Here is a 20,953-nt window from a genome sequence, read left to right as displayed (position 1 = left end):
ACTGAAGTTAGTGGCTCTTTATAGAGGTTTAGAAGGAGTGAATGCACTGAGGAACGAAGCCTGATGATGCTTCAGGCACTCTATTCTGCTCAGACTCTAGGCACTAGTAAAACTGATGCACCTAGAATAGGAAATGAGACCCAGTATATAGATAGGAAATCAGAAGACATTCTGAAAGACAGAAGCACAACAGTCATAATAGTCAAATAGTGTTTCTCTTTTCTCGGTATATATACACACGGTCAGGCACACTGCTGACAAACTGGAAGAACAACATATGTTAGGTACGCACATTTTAAGTCTTTCAATTTTTCAAATACTTCTGATTATAAGGACTTATGAATTATTTATTTTAGGTTTTGCCGGGCAGATTCATTCTTTAGGACTTTTAAACAAAGTAAACAGGGCCTCAACACTATCAATTTTTTACTTGGGATATCTATCAGCAAAAACATCTCAAGTAAGAAAAATGGTGTGCCAGAATTTGTGTTACTATTAACAGTTCTCTAGGTTTTGTTGTTGTAATCTTAGTAGCAACTTATATTCTATAGACCATGTTGCAGAAATATAACTTCCTACTAACAAAAGATGAACAAAATAAACATACATTTACTTGAGAGACTGAAATATGTGTGTGTATATATGTATATACATATGTATGTGTGTGTACATATGTGAACACACACATAATAGGGTTCACATAAAAGTATCTATTTGGGAAGAAATGATTCTTGTCACAAATTACCACCTTCGTTCACAGACTTGCAAAACAGATGCAGTAGTAAATTGTTGCTACTATACCTATTTTTTAAATTATGTATTAAACATATTTGTCACTGATCAAAGTTAATTTAAAATTAAATTAAAAAAATCTACTCTTCTATTAGTATACAATTAATAATTAGAATAGTTTATGAACTAGCACAATATATAAATATTAAAAAAAGCAACTTGACAATGAAATCTTATATAATATAAATATTAAAAATCATCAGATGGTACAGCAGTTCCTTTAGGCATTCCCAATGGCTACACTGTGATTCATGTTTCACAGAAAAGTAAACACAAATTTTTAAAATCTATATATAAATAAAAATTAAATTAGAAATTACGAGCCAAACTAAAAAGTAGCTATGCTCATATTTTTAAAAATCACATCACCAAATTATTAGTCAACCTTTTAACCTTCTTAAATAAATTGAAAGTATTTTTGTTAGAAACAAATTACCATGCATAATCTTTAGCAAGTATGTTAAAAGTTACTGTATAGTGAATACCTCCATAATACACCCTATAATGCCACTTAACAGCATTTACCAAACTGTGCTCTGAGAAACTAAAGTTTTCAAAAAATGTTGGCAGACATTCCACCAAAAATTAGGAACTACAAACCTTAACTCATCCCACCTTCGCTGTGTCCAGTATATATTAAATGTTCTGAAGTTCAGCAGTAAGGAAACGTGCCTAACTCTGTTGAGTTTATTGAACCCCATGCTGATTTCACATTTTTATTTGGCAGACACGATTTTTGAAAATTGCTCTGTGGTTATTGATATGCATTCTCTAAGCCCTCCCCCGACCTCAATTTGTGCCTAGCTCACAGATGTCAATATTTATTTGTTGTCAATATATATTGTTGACTAAATGGATGGATGAATACGTCTTATCTATTGTCATTTATTCTACTGTAGCTCACCAAAAGTAGTTTGGGCTTGAATAAGAACTGTGGTACAATTTAGGAGTAATGAAGGAATTGGCTTCTACAAAAGGCAAATAAATATCACATTACATAAGTAAAAGTAGAAAAATACTGTATTAAACTTTAGTTTGTTTTATGTAACAAACCAAACAAACTTTAAGCAAACACATCTTATTTGGTGGAATTACTGAGAAAGTAAAAAGAAATAACAGTGTGAACTTAGTTTAGTTTAATTGCAGACTCATATAATTTTAGAGTTTAAAATGCTTCTCAGCTGATGTCATTTCATAGCATGAGGATGGATTGTTAGTGTTCAGCATATAGATGATAGCTCATCTTCCAGGCTTATCCTTGTCTAATTTCATCGAGTTCTGTAACACAAACCTATTTACCCAAACCTTCCATTATTTACAGCAGTGTCCTGAAATGATCAATTTTGAAAGTGAACTAATGAGATACCCAAGCTTATCTTATTAGTCTAGTACAAAATAATACAAACAGTAAAAATCATTAGACATTGAACATTTTTATACAAATAAAATTTAAAACATCTCAGTTGTTTGTACAGATTCTCATTTGTAACAGAAAGAGCGATTTCATCTTTGCTGTAATCTACTCAATTTACCTGATCATATGATTGCTTTGCTTTTAAATTTCTCCTCAAAAATTTTATAGCTAAGACTGCACTGATTTACTTTACCAAATACACGGATAAAAATTCTCCCTCCTTTGAAAATGTCAATTCTGACATAATTATGTTTTCTTTCAAAATTAATCAAACCATTAATAGTATTCACAGGTACAAAATTTTAAGCCAAAAATTCAGATATATAGGCAAAATCTTAAATATTCTTTCTGCTGTGCCAAAGGAAAAATCCTGGCCTCTCCATGTTTACAAATATATAATAAATCATGATCTCTAATTAAAATGATTTATCTTTCCCTTTTGACTTGCAGTTATTGCTGCCAATCATCACTTCATTTGTTTACTGACATTAATGTACTGCTAGAGAACTAGACTGCAAGTATAAAACGGTAGCTGTTAGAACAGTGTTTTGGCAATTGCTAATATTCTGTTAAGGATCACTGACAAAATTTTCAAAGTGGCTAAAAAAAAATTCTTCTGAAGTACCAATATTAAATGTGGGTAAACTACATGCAACACTGATAAATGCATGATAAATGGCTTTGAAAATGAAAATTACTGTTAGTAACAGGCATCCTTTTAATATCTTAAAGTAAAAAACGAAAAGCCAAACATTCATTATTAATATACACAGTATCCAAATGTAATTTTTATTGACTCCTTGGTTAATCCTATTGCACTTGCAAATATGAGTTTTTAGTCTTTAGACATTTCATGAGAAGCACCAAAAAATAAAAATACTTCTGCAAATAATTTTTTTTTTTTTGCTACAAATTGGCTCAAAACTAACCACTCCAAAAGAAAGGAAGAATATTAACCTAAATGGTTTGCTACCTATTGTGTATTTCTAGGGTCATATTTCAGAGCAATTTAAATTGAGAGGACCCTGTAATTATGGTTACAGAGTCAGAGACATATCTTTATTACTAGCTACTGGGAAGATACTTTATCTTACCAAAATGCTAAGATAAGTAATTATTAAAAAATTTAAATCAGTTGACAATGCTAATAATGGGTCATTTGACTTCAAATTTTAATGGATAATCTGCATATTCTCTCTTGTTAAGGGAACCTTTGTAGACTGTTGGTGGGAATGTAAATTGGTACAGCCATTATGGAAAACCATATGAAGGTTCTTTAAAAAATCAAACATGCTATATGATCCAGAAATCCCAATTTTGGGTATATTTCTAAAGGAAATAATATCTGGATTTCAAAGAGATATCTGCACTCCTACATTCATTTCAGCATTATTCACAATAGCCATTATAATGGAATAGTATTATTATTCAGTCTTAAAAAGAAGGAATTGACATTTCAACAGTATGGATGAACCTAGAAGGCCTGTGCTAAGTAAAAGAAACCAGACACAGAAAGACATATGCTGTGTGATCTCACTACATGTGCAATCTAAAATACTCAAATTCATAGGAGCAGAGAGAGTATAATGGTGGTTACCAGAGAGTGAGGGAAGGGGAAATGGGAGATGTTGGTCAAAAGGTACAAAGTTTCGGTTATACAAGATGAGTAATTTCTGGTGATCTAATGTACAATAATGTGGCTGTATATTTAACAATACTTTATTGTATACTTGAAATTTGCTAAGAGGGTAGATCTTAAGTGTTGGTAACAAAAAAAAAAGTGGTAACTATCTGAAGAGATAGACATATTAATTAGCTTGAATGTGGTGATTATTTCATGTTGTAAATGTATTTCAAATCCTCAAATTTTATATCTTAATGTAGGCAATTCTTAATATAAATGTATACATATACACAATTGTCAAATATACCACAATAAAAGAAAAAATTCAAAACTGGCTTTTGTTATGGTAACAAGTTTTGATTTCTCTAATTCAATAAAATACTGTTCTTTATTTTAAAATTTAAATCGTTAAGTGAAAAAGATAAAGGCTAAGAACGAGTTTGAACATGGTTTACGAAACTAGAAATGTGCAAACCTGTGTTTATTAACTGATTTGAAAGTATCCTAGAACAAGGGTTACAAATTCAGTCCACAAGACGAATCCAGGCTGCCACTTAAAAATGATTTTTACATTTTCTAATGGCTAAAAAAAAAAAAAATCAAAGAATATTTTTGTGACATATGAGAATTACATGAAACTCAACTTTCAGTGTCCATAAGCAGAGTTTTATTGGAACGCATTCATTTATGTATTGTCTGTGGTTGCTTCCACACTACAGTGACAGAGTTGAGTAACTGCAACAGAGACCTACCTGACACTCTCACTATTTTGCACTGCTGCTTAGCACATTACACACTGCAGTGATGCAGTTATAACTACCAGCACTTTGAATGCCACACATAGTTATACCACAATATTTTAAAGTTTTTTATTATCCAGTGCATACTCATTATGTCAGAACAAGGGGGGGCGGGTGGAGGAGAGAGAGAGAGGTGTTCTGTCTTTAAGGCAAAGTGGAGTATGAATTATTTTATCGAATTAGACCGCGTGCAGTGATACTGTAGTTGCTCTGAAAGAATACTATATATATATTAAAATTACCCAATGAAGCACTCATCACAATATTCTCAATTCATAGCATGAAGTTGCCAGAGAAATTAGAAAATTTTAAACAAGGCATCTCATTGCGACAGGATTTCTTTACAAAAATAAAAAATAAAAATAAAGCTGCAGCCAAAGCGTTTCTGACTGGCTCATTTGTTAGCCAAGCAAAGAAAGCCTTTTAACCAATGGTGAGTTAATTAAATTGTTTTTGATTCATCAGCTGAATAAATATATGTCCAAAGTAAACTTGCTTAAGACTATTAAATTAGCCTTTTGGCAAGAATAGTTGCTGGAAAGAATTGAGAACATTGGGAACGTCAATAGTCAATTTAAAAAAAAAAGGCAAATGATTCTGAGTGGTTTTCCTTGGCTCTTGATGAGTCAACAGATGTTACTGGTACTGCCTAGTTATTGTTTATTTGATAAGTTGATGCCAAGGCTGAAGTGTCTGAAGAGTTAGTTTCTATGAATAGTGTGTGTGGAACAATTACAGGCAAGAATATTTTTGAAGTTAAGAAAACATATTCAGTACAACCTGAAGTAGAATCTGCTAAGATGTGTTACTAGTGATGGTAAAAATGTTTGTGGAGCCAAAAAAAAACTTAGTTGGTCGAATTTACAAAGCTTGTAAAACTGTAGTGTTTAAAACCTCTGGTTATTAACTGTATTATTCATCACCAGGTACTTTGTGGACTATATTTGACTCATTCTAGCAGTGTCAGTGGTGAACTTCACTTAACCACCAACAGTTATCTTTTGTCAGATAAGAAGCTGAATATCCAGATTTGTCCTACCACACAGCAGGTTGTTGGCTTAGCAGTGGCAGTTTTATCGTTAGTTTTTGAGCTCAGAGCTGATATTGAAATTTTTCTGAATGATAAGAAATACCCTCAACTACTATTATGAAATGCTGAAAAACTTTAGAATTTAACTTTTGTTGCAGACTTGATAATGCTTTATAATGAATTCAACCAAAAGTTTAAACAGTGCAAAACAGTGAGAACAGTTATTCCCACTGTATGCAGGATTCACTATGATTCAGGAAAAGGATCCAGATTCAAAGAGAGCTGAGAACAGTGCTTCTCACAGGGTGGCCCTCAAAACAGCAGCATCAACATCATCTGACTACTTATTGGAAATGCAAAATTCTACCGAATCAGAAGCTCTGGAGGTGGAGCAAAACAGTGTTTATCTATGAAACATACTAATGTAATTTTGATGACAATTGACATTGTTTGAATCACAAAGTAACATCAAGCGCTTTATACACTTCCTGTACTATCAAAAGTTAAGACAATAAGCAAGATCTCCATTCTCACACCAACTTGCCTCAGATATATTTTCGGAGCCCTGAGCTAAAACTATAGATCTAAAAGCATTTTGGACCCTGGTACAAGGATAAAGGAAATTTCTATTTTTCAAAATCCATTCAGTTGTGCAATTGAGGAGCCTCCACCGAATCTTCAATTGGAAGTGATTAATATGCAATGTAATAATGTGCTAAAAGGAAATTATCAAGAAAGAATCTAATAGAATTCTATCAACGCCTTCCAAGTGATAAACATGCTCAATGACAATCCTATTCTTCTCGTGATTAACATATGTATTTGGCAATACCTATTTGTATGAAAAGATTTTCAGACAAAATATGTAAAATCTTACTGAGATCAACATTAACAGATGAATATTTACAATCAATTTTAATGATAGGAAATACTAACTGTTAATCCCAATTAAGTGAAATATTATCCTCCCCAAGAGTATTTCATTCTTCTCATTATAGAACCATATTACAAAAAATTGTTCTCAATTATTATTTTTTGAAAAATACAATAAAGTATTTTTGTAACTTTGTTTTCTCTTTATTCATATAAGTATTCACTCAATAATTTCAATTTTGCCTCACCTAAAAAGCCTCAACTATTCACTGTCTGGCCCTTTACAGACAACATTTGCTGATCTCTGCTCTAGAACCAGAAGCCACTCCAGACACAGCATAGGTTGAATGCTTTGCCTCTAAAGCTAGATGTCTTGAGTGTGTATGCTGGCTCTGCCACTAGCAGCTATGTGACTGTAAGTTCTTCAATCTTTCTTTGCCTCAGTTTTCTCATCTGTAAATGGGAGTAAATAATGGTATCTATCTCACAGGGCTGTTTCTGAGGATTAAGTGAGGTAGTAAGTACAAAGCACATGAAAGGGTGTCTGGCACAAAGTAAGCATTTATTCAATGTCAGCTAATAATTTAAGATAAAAGTACTACTTCACCCTGTTGGTATAAATCTCAAAGTATAAATCTTATCCTCCTAAAAGGTCCACTGAATAAAACTTTTAAAATGTTTACATACATTGGTTAGTAAGAAGAAAATCTAATGCATGAAGATAACAACGGAGGATAACCAAGCACTTTTCCAACTGCCTCTTGCTTCTGCCATCATATAGAGATAAGATGAGGCATACTGCCAGGACAGTGATTCTCATTTGGATGGCTTCTTATATAGAGGAGATTGTGTTAATATTTTAACATTTTAAATGTCACAATATTGTATTCTTTATATTCTATAAAAGAATAAACACAGTACTGTTAGTAATAATTTATAACATTTATATTTTAAAAATTTGACATTTGGCTTAAATCGATAATATGTTGTTCATGCAATAAATGTTTACTAAGTGCCTATTATTTGCTATATGTATAAATTTGTTAACTCAAAAACTTTTAGGGAACAACACTTTCACATATGTAGTCATGAGAGTATCCTCAAAAATTGCCTGAAGATATATATGAACCATGCCAATTTTTTAACCAAATGTGCTTTTTCTTAAATGACTACAATCTTATTACAAGAAATTCTAGAGTAATGCTGTCTAATACACACACAGAATGTGGCTAGTACAATTGAGAAATAAAATTTTTAATTACATTTAAGTTAACTAAAATTAAATAAAAAAGCCACATATGGCTAGTGGCTGCCGTACTGGACAGCAGAGTTCTACAGGATCATTCTAGGACATGCAGATGTTGGAATTTAACATTCATTTTCCTATGTGGGAAAATAAATTTTGTTACAGTATACACTTAATATTAATTTGCTATTCGAAACAGCCCGGCCTCTTCATGCCATAAAATATTTTCTGTTTACTTTCTTAGCAGTGAAATAAATTAATTTGCTATTTAACAAAATAATTTGTTTCTTCCTCCACTATAGGTGATTTCTAGTTATTTAAGGTTCTGGGGCACAGAAAAAAATATATAAATAAAACCCACATATAATTCAGAAGTCTTAAACTTTTCCTTCTGGTAAATTTTTAAGGCATCTGCTTAACAGTTGGAAAGCTATTTTGTTTAGAGGTTTACCTCTTGCTCTTGGTTATGCCCACGTTTTTTAAACTGGTATTATCTAGTAGTAAAACAGATAAATATATCAGAAGAAAAGTAGAAAAACTAAAAATTTTCAAGTTGAAGAGTTACTATATCAGCTTAAAAAATAATTTTAACAGATGAAAAAATAAGACTCTCCAACTAATTGACAATTTTTTACATAGCAAACAAAATACCGTCCAGGTCATAAGGCTTATTAATAAAGCATCCTTACATGGAGGTGTAAAAAATTAATTTTATTTTTTTCATAAATATCATAATAATTTATTGCTCAAAGTATTCCTTTAAAAATAAGTTAAAATGTTTCTACATTACTCTTTGATTAAACATGTAATTATTGACTAAAGCATAATATCATTGATTAACATAAGGTAAAAATAATATGAGCCACTCACATATTCTTGAAAAAAAGTGCTTGCAATATTTCGTGAAAACATTTGTTTACATTTTTACTTGATTTAGAGGACAATTTCATATTTGTCTTTAAAATCTACAAATGTCTTAATGAGACATTCCCACCATTATAAAAACTACACAAAACAAAAAACAAAACCTACTCTAAAATAAAACCCTATGAAAGCACATTAATTTTATTATAGAACGTATATTAAGTCACTGAGTAAAGCTCTTTTTTATAAACACTTTTGGAAAGCTCACATTGAGTTCTAGCACAGCTCTATTATCAATCTGTGAACAGAAGGACACATCAAGCAAGGAAAGATCTTTACAAGATTCCAGGAGTTTTCTCAAGGATGCCGGACTTACCATTCTTGTTCCTGTTTAAAAAAACAAAGCCACATAAAACACTTTAAATATAACATTTATGTAATGTTCTGATAAAGATTATTATTTATTGTTTAAAATAACAACATAAATTGTCTTTTAAAACTTAAAATAACAACAAAAGACTTCAGACTGAAATAGTCCTGTAAAAAATTACAAACTGAATTTTCTCAATTTGGCATCTCTGTCAATACTTTACCCACTATCTTCATTCCTTCCTCCTACCTCTTCTAATCAGCTTCTCCAGACTTTCCTGTGTCTGTCACTCCAGTTCGAAACTGTTTGTACAGCTCATTTTCTTTAACCCATGGGGTCAAATTAGGCAGCAATGCTCACAATGATTCAACCTCTAACTCCACCCAATTCAGCATTGAGCAACTACCCTGTAGAAACTTCTGTTTCAGGCACTGGAGATACATAAGACATATCTGCCCTAAGAAACCTGACTAGAGTTGAAAGCAAATAATTACGACACAATTTGATAAATTTTACAGTAAGCAGTTGGTATAAAATGGCATTACTGGAAGACAGATGATGGATGATGAGTACTATTTAGCCCGTTTTAAAGCTGAATTGATTATGGGATATTTAGGTGGAAGCTAAATTATCACTAGGCTCTAAGATGTCAACTGTTGTAAAACATACCTTACTTTACAACTTTTCTAGGGAGAAAAAAAATCAATTGTATTACATATATAATCTACTGGGATGTAGATTAAAGTTTCTGAAATGTTAACCTATACCTCTTTCTCTGAGAACTTTCTATTCCCCTCTCTGCCATGGGCTCCAGAAGTTCTAACTATACTGTTACTCTGGCTGTGACCGGCCCCATGACTAACCAATACAAAGTCCCCTGAAAATTTAGAATTGGAATTTAGTAAAGCCTTCAGTGTCCATAGATCCTTGGAAAATGGAAAACTGGGGTGAGTCTATTATATTTGGCTATGTGTACCAAGAGAGGCAGAGATGGCCAGCATAGCAAGAAAAGAACAAAGCAAAACGAAAAGGAGAAGCAGACATGATCTACCACATAATCCAACAATCCCTCTACTGGGTATTTACACCAAAGACTTGAAAATTCATATCCAAAAAGATGTTTGTACACCGATGTTCATAGCAGCATTATTCACAGAGGCCAGAACATGGAAGCAACCAAAGTGTCCTACAATAGATGATCAGCTAAAGAAGCTGTGGTACATATATATAATGGAATACTACTCAGCCATAAGAAGAGATGAAATATTGCCATTTGCAACAACATGGATGGACCTTGAGATAATCATGCTAAGCGAAACAGGCCAGACAGAAAAAGTTGAAAACCACATGATATCACTTATATGTGGAATATGAACCTAAAAGCAACAAAAAAACAGGGCAAACAGAGATTCATGGACATGGACAATAGACTAGTGGTTACCAGAGGGTAGAGGGGAGAAGGGAGGTAGATGGAGTGAAAGGGGTTAAATACATGGTGACAGAAAGAAATCTAACTATGGGTGGTGAACACATAATGCTATATATATATATATATATATATATATACATGCCTTACTGTTGAATTGTACACCTGAAATTTACTGGATTTCGTTAACCAATGTCACCATAATAAAAATAAATAAAATAAATAAATTTTAAAAATTAAAAAAAATTTTAAAAAAATATAGAGAAAAATAAATAAATAATAAAATAATATTCCCGAAACAAAAGTCTTTGTGAGCGTATAACTGCAGAGAGCAGGGGTAGAGGACAGGTGCCTGAGCATGCAGGATAGAAAAAGGAAGGGAAAAGAGAAAACAGCTTCTTTGCTTTTTGATGGTCTTCCAGTCCCTCTTGAAGTCTGAACATAGCTGGCTGCAACCTATGGACTCTGATTATTTTCTATTTGCCAGTCTTGGTCATTAGAATCTGATAAATTAGGAGTTCCTAAGAGGATGTCAGGAGAGGAAGTCAGAGATTGAAAATATAACTGGGCTAGATTTCCCTGTCCTAGGCTTCCAGGGCACTCTGTGCTTTTGTTTTGTTACTCACTTATGATACAATTATGTTTTCAGTCAGCTTGCTCCTTCAGGGCAGCGGCCATATCTATCTTGTTCACTGACATATTTCCAGTGTTTAAGACAGCACCTGACATGGTATTTGCTCAAAAAGTATGTAATAAATGAAGCAATGAAGGGATGGTGGGTAATTTTCCAATCCTATCACCCTGATATGGATTCTCATTCGATGGATTATTGCAGCTAATCTCTGATTTTGATCTCTACCTTCCTCAATTCACCTACTACTTGTTTCCAGATTAATATTCCTAAAATATAGCCCTGAAAGTACCACTCACACCCCTAATTAAAACCTGATAATAGCTCTTCCTTAATTTTGTGCAGATTCCTCATCTTGCTATTCAAAACTTTCCATGAAAGCTTCCCTTATAGTAACATTCTCAGTTAAATTAGGTTGCTTATTCTCTAAAAATATTCTGTATTTTAACTCCTCTGCTTTTATTTCATGCTATTCATTCTTCCTAAAATGCCCTCCTATCCCTATTTCCTATTCATTTTCCAAGGATAGCTTTCAAGTACCTATTAACCTTTTAAATTGAGCTTTTCCTTATTTCTCTAATAAGGTATACTCTCTTTTCCTTGAGCTCTATTAAAATGGACTTGCTTCTGGCTTGCATTACAGTTATACATATACTTCTTTTATTTCTTGTTATAAACTCTCTGAAGGTAAGAACTGTATCTTACTAAGCTTTGTACTGGCCAGTATTTCCAGTATGAAATAGGTATGCCACTTAACACTCCTATATGTTAATCACGAAATGACAAATAAAATGACTATCGTCTTGGCTTAACTAAGAATTATTTTAACATATTAGGATTCTAACACTTAAGGATGAAAAGAAACAATAACAACAATAACAACAACAAAAAAAAACCAGTAAAAATAAAAAATATATAAGATGGTAGTTAGGCACATAGACTCTGGTTCAAATCCAGATTCCTTACTAGCCAGGAGACCCTGTGAAGATCACTTAACCTGTTTCATCCTCATTTGTGGCTTATACTAATAACTATCTCATAAGTTTGTTGTAAGAATTAAATCAGTTAATATGTATTCAGAACAGTATGAAACATATAGTAACACTGCTGTTAACGTTATTATTATTATTGATATTATTTTTTACTGTGTTCTTCATATTTGAAATGAGACGTTCCAATATAGTTGCTTGATGGCTAACTTCCATCTATAATTAGTTCTGGTGTAATAGATAATGATACTTCCTTGCACTTATGCTCATAAAAGTTACAAATGTTTTCAAAAAGAAATCATTATAATTCTTACCTATTCTTATTTTATATCTTTGTCAAGTAATTAATACATTTATAAGCCAAAGTTAGGTCACCTGACACCTAAACCTACTATTTCTCACAACTGGGCTTTTGTTTTAGGATCAGTGTTACTAACTTTTTTGTGCTTCTGTAGTATCTTTTAGATACTGGCTACTCATCATCTCTAGTGTATGAGTTTCTGTGGTTTTGTTTTTTGTTTTGAGGGAGACGTGATGCAATTAACAATTCATTTTAAAAGGCCCTGGCCACCTTTCCTCATTCTTCCTGTGACTTTTTCTTAAACTTTTCAAAATACTTTTCTTATAAAAGGTCTAGGATAATTCAAAGGAGAAGGCGGGGAGGAAGGAAAAGAAGCAAGGTAAGTAGGTGTGGTGCTTTAAAAAAAAAATGGTACTATGAGGCTCAAAACCTTGGATTTGAACTTTGGTTCTGCCACAGATTAACTGCCCTCACCTATGAAAAGACATTAACGTCCAACTCACGGAGCTATGAAGTTTAAGGAAAACACAACAGATAAAGTATCTAGCCCAAAGTGTGCATGTAATAGGCAAGAATTTCTTCCTAAGTTTTCAGGCAAGAACTTCTGCCTAAAAGTTGCTTGAATAAGTAAGAAGCAAGTATATAAACAACATCTACAAATGTATTATAAACTTTGACTGTGGAGAGATTTTAACTAAAATCAAAACACAGGTGCTGAAAATCTTCAGGTTTTCCTTTTGCTGAATGTTTAATAAACAGGAAGGGACATAATGAACACTTCACAAACTAATCTGTTAGTACTAATAGATTAACAGAGAACACAGTGCAAGTGCTATGTGGATTTACAAAGTACCAATTGTGTGGGCAACTATAACTGTGGCATTGCTTGCACTTCTGGCTAAAGTAAGAACTGACAAAACCTCACAGTGTTCCTCTCTGGGAAACTATAGTAAGGACACAAAGAATACCAGAACTGGAAAGTTTTGTCTTGGGCTAGAACTAGTTCTAAAAACTAGAATGATCAGAGATGGAGATTTTACAAAATTCCTTAATCAAGAATTCAACATCAAGAATCCATGAATATATATCTATATATTTTAATTATACAAATGGATTAATTTCTTATCTGTCTTTAATGAAAATGGAGAACACAGCTCATATAAATTCTCACTCTTCTTACTAGATCAAAAATTAATGGTTATTTAGAGCTTTCTGATGGGTTCAACTATAAAATTCTGTTATTGTACTGACTCTTTTACTTAAGTACAGATATACATGTCAATTAACCTATCTTGCACTTCCTATCAAACCAAGCAGTGTTATCAAGACAAAATTTTTATTGTATCCAAAAGGGTTTTTTTCCTTGTAAAAAGTCTGAGATTAGCTTTAATGTCAAAGCTCTGAAACAAATTTATATATTATATCCTTACCTAATATGTCCAGTTGCCGTAATCTGGTACAATTACATGCCAGTTCTTCGATGTCTGTGTCACACACAGACCTGTTAGCTGTAAGAAAGAGTTTTTGCAAGTTTGGGAGCTGGCGTGCCAGTTTGGCGAAGCACCCGGTGCTGCTCTGCAGAGTAGGGCACCAGCCGAGGTCAAGTTCCTCCAGAAGTGGACACCCAGAAGCCAGTTCTGCTATCCCATTCTCAGTAATATTCTTACATCTCCACAGATCCAGAGTACGCAGTCTTTTACATTTGGCTCCTATCATGCTAGCTATCACATCATAGTCTTCAATCTGGAAATCAAATAATTCCAATCTTTTATATATTATGCTCAGAAATATAAACTGTTTAGAGCAGTTAAAAAAATCTTAATAATCTATTTGCTTCCATGTAAACATACTCACATGCTTATTAATACAAACCTGCTCACTCATCTCACAGATATGGCACTGTTTCACAAAACAGCAAAAAAATCCATTTAACACAATCCAGACAGAGGACATTAATGAATTAAATCCTGAAGCAGTATGAAATTTTCAGTCTTTCGTGAAGAATTTGAGGATTACATGTGGTTCCTACATGCTTCCCATTTTGATCTTGCTGCTACTACTCTGAGAGGACCTAGCTTCTTCTATTTTCTATGTAAGTAATCGACTTTGGTAGATACACAAGATCTCCCTGATAAAGATGTGTACTTTGCTAGGCTCTAAAGTAGTATGTGAATATTCTCATTGTACTAATAAAGATACTAGTTTGAGGCATGTGGGGACTGAATATTCAACATGAAAATAATTTAGATAATGATGTGTTAATCACTGTTATTCATAGGAGGTGTCCAGTGATTTACCTTAAGATCACAGGATAAGCCTCTACTATCCAAAGATTAAACATTTAAGTTCATGGGCTTTATATGCTTCAATAATGTTAATTTAAACAGGTTCTTTTAAAAGGTTCATTTGACTTTATTATAATCAGATATCGAATTACCAGAAGTCAAAAGGAAACAAAACAGCAAAAAATTCCAATGATTATGTCCTTTTGTTCACTGTTTATTCTTATTTCCAACTATTATATACCAGCATCACTCAAGATGCTAGGAACAACAGTGAAACAAAAATACTAAGATTTTGATTACATTTTTGGGAAAGACATACAGACAAACAGATGAGCAAAATAAATTCGGAGAGTGATCAGTGGTATGAAAATAATAAATCAGGGTGATATGAGAGCGATCAGAGTGTCAGGAGTTGAGGGAGGGAGTAGTAGCTGTTGGGATCTTCAAGAATGAGCCCAGCAGATCTAAAGAACAGAAATAAGATCAGTATGGCCCTGGGTAGTGAGGGAGAGGGCAGGCTATGAGGGCAGAGAGTTATGCTGGGGCTAGGCCATTAGGCCGTAAAGGAGTTTGATTTTTATTTTAAGTACTAAGGAAATCACTGGAGGGTTTGAAACATATGATTTACATTAAAACGAAAACCAAAACCCCTCTTGCTTCTTTCTCGAAGGTAGTCTATGTTGGCTAAGAATGAAGGAGGAGGCCCGGCGAAGAGGCCTACACTAGCTTCGAAGAGAGACAGGGGCTTGGATTAAGGTAATAGCAGTGGAATTGGAGAAATGGACAGATTTGGGCTACATTTTCAGTAGAACCAAAGGCTTATGGACTAGATATAGTGGTGATGATTTCCAAGCCAACTGTGTATGGCAGAATCATAGAGAAAAACATGAGAAACAGATTTGGGGGAATATAACTATTTACTAAAGCGAGTATACCTGAACAATACAAAACTGGAGCTTTGATAATTACTGCAGCCAATTCACTTCTTTAGAAAGAAAGAATTTAGAAACTTTCTGAAACCCATGATTCTGACTGCTATTATTTTGACAGTCAAAAATAAAATAGTGAATGAATCATCCTCCCTTTTGTTCAACTGACAAAAGAAACTGAGATAAACATGGTATTAAAGTATCAATCAAGAGATGTCTATGTTACTGTCCTGGTAAATCCTGGACCTGCTGTGAAGTAAGAATGGTACTTCTATGACAAGCATGAAATATTTCACTCATGACGGTAGTAGCAGTATCAGCAATTATTAGCAGTATTTCTATAAAGTCCTTAAAACTTCGTTTCCTGACAAACAATACCAGCAGTAATGATATTTTACTTAAAAATAGCTTATTTATCTAAGGCAGCATTTCCCATAGTATATTACATATTAATAGATAAAATATGGAAAAATGCATTCAATAGTCATGATTTCACTAATAGGTGAGATATAAAACTGAAAGCAATAAACAAACAAGACAAATAAACAAACAAAAACTCACAGATACAGACAACAGTTTAGTGGTTACCAGAGGGATAGGGGGTGGGGGAAAGTAGATAAGGGTAAAGGAGGTCAAATATATGGTGATATGAGATTTGACTTTGGGCTGTGAACACTCAGTGCAATATCCAGATGATGTATTATTGAATTGTATATTTGAAACCTATATAATTTTATTAACCAATGTCACTCCAATAAATTTAACTTTTAAAGAAGTTAGGTAAAGTTGGAAAACACTGGTTTAAGCAAAGGCAAACAACTGTTGTTAAAGAAACAGCCAATTGAATGTCACTGGGCCCATCTAGAAGAACCATTAGAGGGACCCAACAGAAGCCCATGAAATGACTTACTAAGGTAAGAATTTGGCCCCAAACAAAGAAAACTAATGCTGAGTTAGTGGGCTCCCAAGATTGTTTCCAGAGACCAGGATGGGCCTGTGCTCATATTTGGGGTTTTATAAGGCCTAACAACCAGGATTAAAAACTACAGGGACATAGAGATAAATATCATTACAACTGGCCTCTACACTGCCAAACCTCGGGGCATCTCTGAAGCCATTGCTGAGCTCTAAAGATGTTCAAATGGGATCTATTTTAGGTCAGTAACTGTGCCTGCTGATTCCAAGCCCAGGACACCAAGAGAACCTCTCTGGAATCTTATAATCATCCTGCTTATTTTGGTCTTCCTAATAAGTAGATGCAAAACTGGAATGGTTGGGGATCTCCTAAATCTGCCTTGGGTGGGTAAGAAAGTGAAGAGGAATAGATTGTTCATAGTCAATTTATTGGGAGCTGCATTTCCTGTGTGTGCGTACATGCACACACACACACACACACACATGCACACAAACACCAAGAGTTCTATAGTCCCTTAAGTGTCAGTATTATTTATAAGCCATGTAATTCAGATGAAAAATATTTAACTCATCCCATGAGCTCTTTCAGTGGCACATAAATTCATATTTTGAATTGAAAGTACTTTAAAGACCATCTAGTCCAACAGTCTCTAGGCCTTTGGATTTTATGGACCAGTAAAATTCAAAAAAATTTGAGTTCCAACACAGAATATCCATCTTTTTATCTCACCCAGTAAGGCCAGTAAGACAAACACAAAAACAAACAAAATAAACCTATCTACTATCATCAACATTTCCAGGAAATATTCTCAGAACTTAAAAAACAAAATTAGCTTTGTGAAAAACTTACTCAACTACTGGCATTTGGGTATAATTAATAACTTAGTTTATAAAATAATAATAATAATAATAATAATAATAATAATAATAATAATAACAACTTGTCTAAGATAACATCTGACTTGAGGCAGAACCAAACTTTTTATCACACTATACTTTTCTTCTTGCACTCATGGATAAATAATGTGACTGTTTCAAACACATACTCTCCAATTTAAGAAAAATGTTTAAAAGTAGGGTAGTTAACCATAATCAGAAAAGCTGTGGGCGGGGGGGTTTGAGGGGGGTGAGTCAAGATAAAATTCACCTGTGGGAAGAAAAAGAGAATAAGCAGTTGAGTGTAAAGAATTTTCAAATACTTACCATTACACAACTACCCAAACTGAGGTGTTGAAGCTCTGAACAGAAGTTCAAAATGCTGAGCAGTGCTGTTTGCTGCCATCAGGGACCACATCAGAGGCAAATATGGAAAGTGAAAGAAAGTGAAACAAAGAGAAGAGGTCAATTAGACATTAAAGGCTGTCACTGCTTTTCCTGAAATAGAACTCAAAGCCTAGGTGACAGACACCACAAATGCCATTTAATGAGTCCCCAGGTGCTCCCACCATTGATTGGCTTGGAGTCAAGATAATCATTACTAGTCTCCATGTAAGTCATTACTCTGTATATAGTTTTGTATGCCCTAAATAAAACCTATATTCCCTATGACTCCTCAGTTCATTTCCCAAAGGCAGGCAATCTGAAAGTCTGGTTAAGACTGAACAACGAGACAGGCTAAACAATCCCTCCCTTAAAAAAAAAAAAAAAAAAAACACCGAGGGCTGGTGACACTGAGGAACAGCAGCAGCTCTGACATTCACTGATCACCTGCAGCCTGATGGATATGCCAATAGAGTCACCCAAAATCAGGACTGAGGTGGTGACTTTAATGTCAAAGGATTCTCTTTCCTGACAAGGATCCCAACAACCATTGAGCACCTGTCACTAGCAACATGCTGACTGAAACATACATAATGTCCATTTTCTAGTCATGTTCCTGCCATTTCGGCCCATCTATTTTGTGCAATGAAAACAGCCTCACCACTAAAGAAACCCAAAAGTATGCTAGACTGTGACATAATCATGGCACCTAAAATATCTCTATACATAATTTCATTTGATGACATGCCTGCCATGAAAACTGTGAAAAACATTCCTAATTTTTACTTTATAAATTAAGAAAAAACAACTCCAATTATGTGGCAAAATTTCTTTCTAAACATTTGAACTACTCATATCTAACAAAATGAAGATGATATCATATAACCTCTGTTTAATCTGTTTTAAATGTTCAGAAACTGACAAATAATCAGTTGGAGAAAGAATGATGAATGTGTCAATGACAATACAAAACATTTGTTGAGTCCCCCCCCACCCCCCGCCATACAGCCTGCATGTGCAGGGGGAGGTGCCAAATCTGAGTCTCCATCACTGGAGACTAGTTAGCATCACTAGCCAACACTGTTTCCCTGGTCCCAGTGACTTTCCAAGGTCCTGCCTCACCTAACTTGTGAGCTTACCTAAGCCACTTCCAGTGGCTTTTCCATATAAACAGCCTATCTTGGCTCATGCTGCATTCTTTCCTAAAACCTCTCAAAGGTTCACAAACCCGAAGCAAGCAGCATCTGGCCTCAGAATGCCCGTACCTCTTGCTAAACAGCCCCAAGCCCAGCACTAGCAGCAGCTGGCCTCAGTTCACAGTTTAGTCCCTCCCAGGCACCTCCAAGCTCAGCACAAGTGGCACCCACCTGCAGATCACTTTGGAGCTCATACCAAGTAGCCTGCAGCAGGATACAACCAGTGACTGAACCTGGCCTGCACTGGAGCGTCTCCCAAGAGGCCCCAGAACAAACACACCCAGTGGTCATATTCAGACCACACCAGAGCACCACCCAACCACCTCCACACATGACACACCCAAAGGGCAGACTTGGCAGGCACCAGAACCCCGCTAAAGCAAATCCTGCTGTGTAAGGTCAGCCCCTACATAACTGGTTGACTGTATCGTTTCAGGCCAGTCCTCACAGCCAATCGCCTGAAGGTTAATCCCTCCCAATGAGGTGCCAACAGCAATCAAGGCTCAACTACCACAGCAGGGTACACACAACCCATAAAAGGGACACACCTGGCTCAGGAGACCAGGGAGACTGCGCCACTGGGCCCCACAGCACACCTTCTACATAAGGCCACTCTACTAAGACCGGGAGACATGGCAGCTCTATATAATACATAGAAACAAAAACAGGAGGCAGAGAAAATGGGGAGACAAACATGTCTCAAATGAAAGAACAGAACAAAGCTCTAGAAAAAGAACTAAACAAAATGGAGACAAGCAAACTACCACATACAAAGTTCAAAACATTGCTTATAAGGATATTCAATGTCTCAATGAGAACTTCAACAAAGAAATAAGAAATGTAAAAATTAAGATAGAAGATATAAAAAAGAACCAGTCAGAAATGAAGAATACAATAACTGAAATGAAAAATGCATTAGAGGGAATCAGCAGTAAATTAGATGAAGCAGAGAGTCAAATCAGTGATTTAGAAGATAAAGCAGAAAACACCCAATCTGAACAGCAAAAAAAAAAAAAGAATCCAAAAAAAATGAGGATGGCTTAAGGGGCCTCTGGATAATATCAAGTATAACATTTGCATCATAGGGGTACCAGAAAGAGAAGAGAGAAAGGAATTGAAAACCTACTTGAAGAAATAATGACTGAAATCTTCCCTAACCTGGCAAAAAAAATAGACTTACAAGCCAGGGAAGCACAGAGTTCCAAACAAGATGAACCGTAAGAGACCCACACCAAGGCACATCACAATTAAATGTTAAAGGTTAAGGACAAAGGGAGAATCTTAAAAGCAGCAAGAGAAAAGCAGTTACTTACAAAGGAACCCCTATAAGACTGTCAGTTGATTTCTCAAAAGAAACTCTGCAGGCCAGTAAAGACTGGCATGAAATATTCAGTGATGAAAAGCAAGGTCCTACAACCAAGATTACTCTACCCAGCAAAGCTATCATTTAGAACTGAAAGACAGATAAAGAGCTTCCCAGACAAGAAAAAACTAAAGGAGTTCATCTCCACCAAGCCAAGACCGCAAGAAAAGTTAAAGGGACTCTTTTAAGAAAAAGAAAAAAAATGTGAATAATAAAGTGGCAATAACTACATAACTATCAACAATTACTTTAAATGTAAATGGATCAAACGCTCCAATCAAAAGACATAGGGTGGCTGAATGGATAAGGAAATAAGACCCTTACATATGGTGCCTATAAGAGACTCAATTCAGATAAAAAGATACACACAGAATGAAAGTAAAGAAATGAAAAAAGATATTTCATGAAAATGGAAATAGAAAAAAAGCTAGAGTAGCAATAATTACACCAGACAAAATGGACTTTAAAACAAAGGCTAAAACAAGCAACAAAGAAGGACCCAGTAATCCCACTTCTAGGTATTTATCTGAAGAAACCCAAGACACTACTTCAAAGGGACATGTGCATCCATATGTTCATTGCAACATAATTTACAATAGCCAAGATATGGAAGCAATCTGAGTGTCTATCAACAGATGAACAGAT

General features: G+C 34.5%; 1 protein-coding gene across 3 annotated transcripts in view; it reads right to left on the bottom strand.

Moving 5' to 3' along the window:
• Window positions 1-3,593: 3,593 nt before the first annotated feature.
• Window positions 3,594-20,953, bottom strand: part of FBXL4 (F-box and leucine rich repeat protein 4) — a 73,931-nt gene continuing 56,571 nt past the window's right edge. For 2 of the 3 annotated variants that reach the window (XM_039852918.1, XM_039852917.1), the window contains exons 7-9: window positions 17,693-17,764; window positions 13,791-14,103; window positions 8,501-9,030 (exon numbers count right to left, since the gene is read on the bottom strand). In XM_039852918.1, the coding sequence (XP_039708852.1) occupies window positions 8,867-9,030; window positions 13,791-14,103; window positions 17,693-17,764 (549 nt within the window). In that variant the 3' untranslated portion in view covers window positions 8,501-8,866. Of the gene's footprint in view, window positions 9,031-13,790; window positions 14,104-17,692; window positions 17,765-20,953 lie in introns of all 3 variants that reach the window. The other variant, XM_039852919.1, reaches the window with a different exon arrangement.

Source organism: Pteropus medius, unplaced genomic scaffold, assembly GCF_902729225.1.
Source record: "Pteropus medius unplaced genomic scaffold, Ma_sr-lr_union100, whole genome shotgun sequence".
In the NCBI taxonomy this organism is placed as follows: Eukaryota; Metazoa; Chordata; class Mammalia; order Chiroptera; family Pteropodidae; genus Pteropus; species Pteropus medius.
The sequence above is the reverse complement of the archived record's forward strand: the minus strand, read 5'-3'. Positions and strand labels throughout refer to the sequence as shown.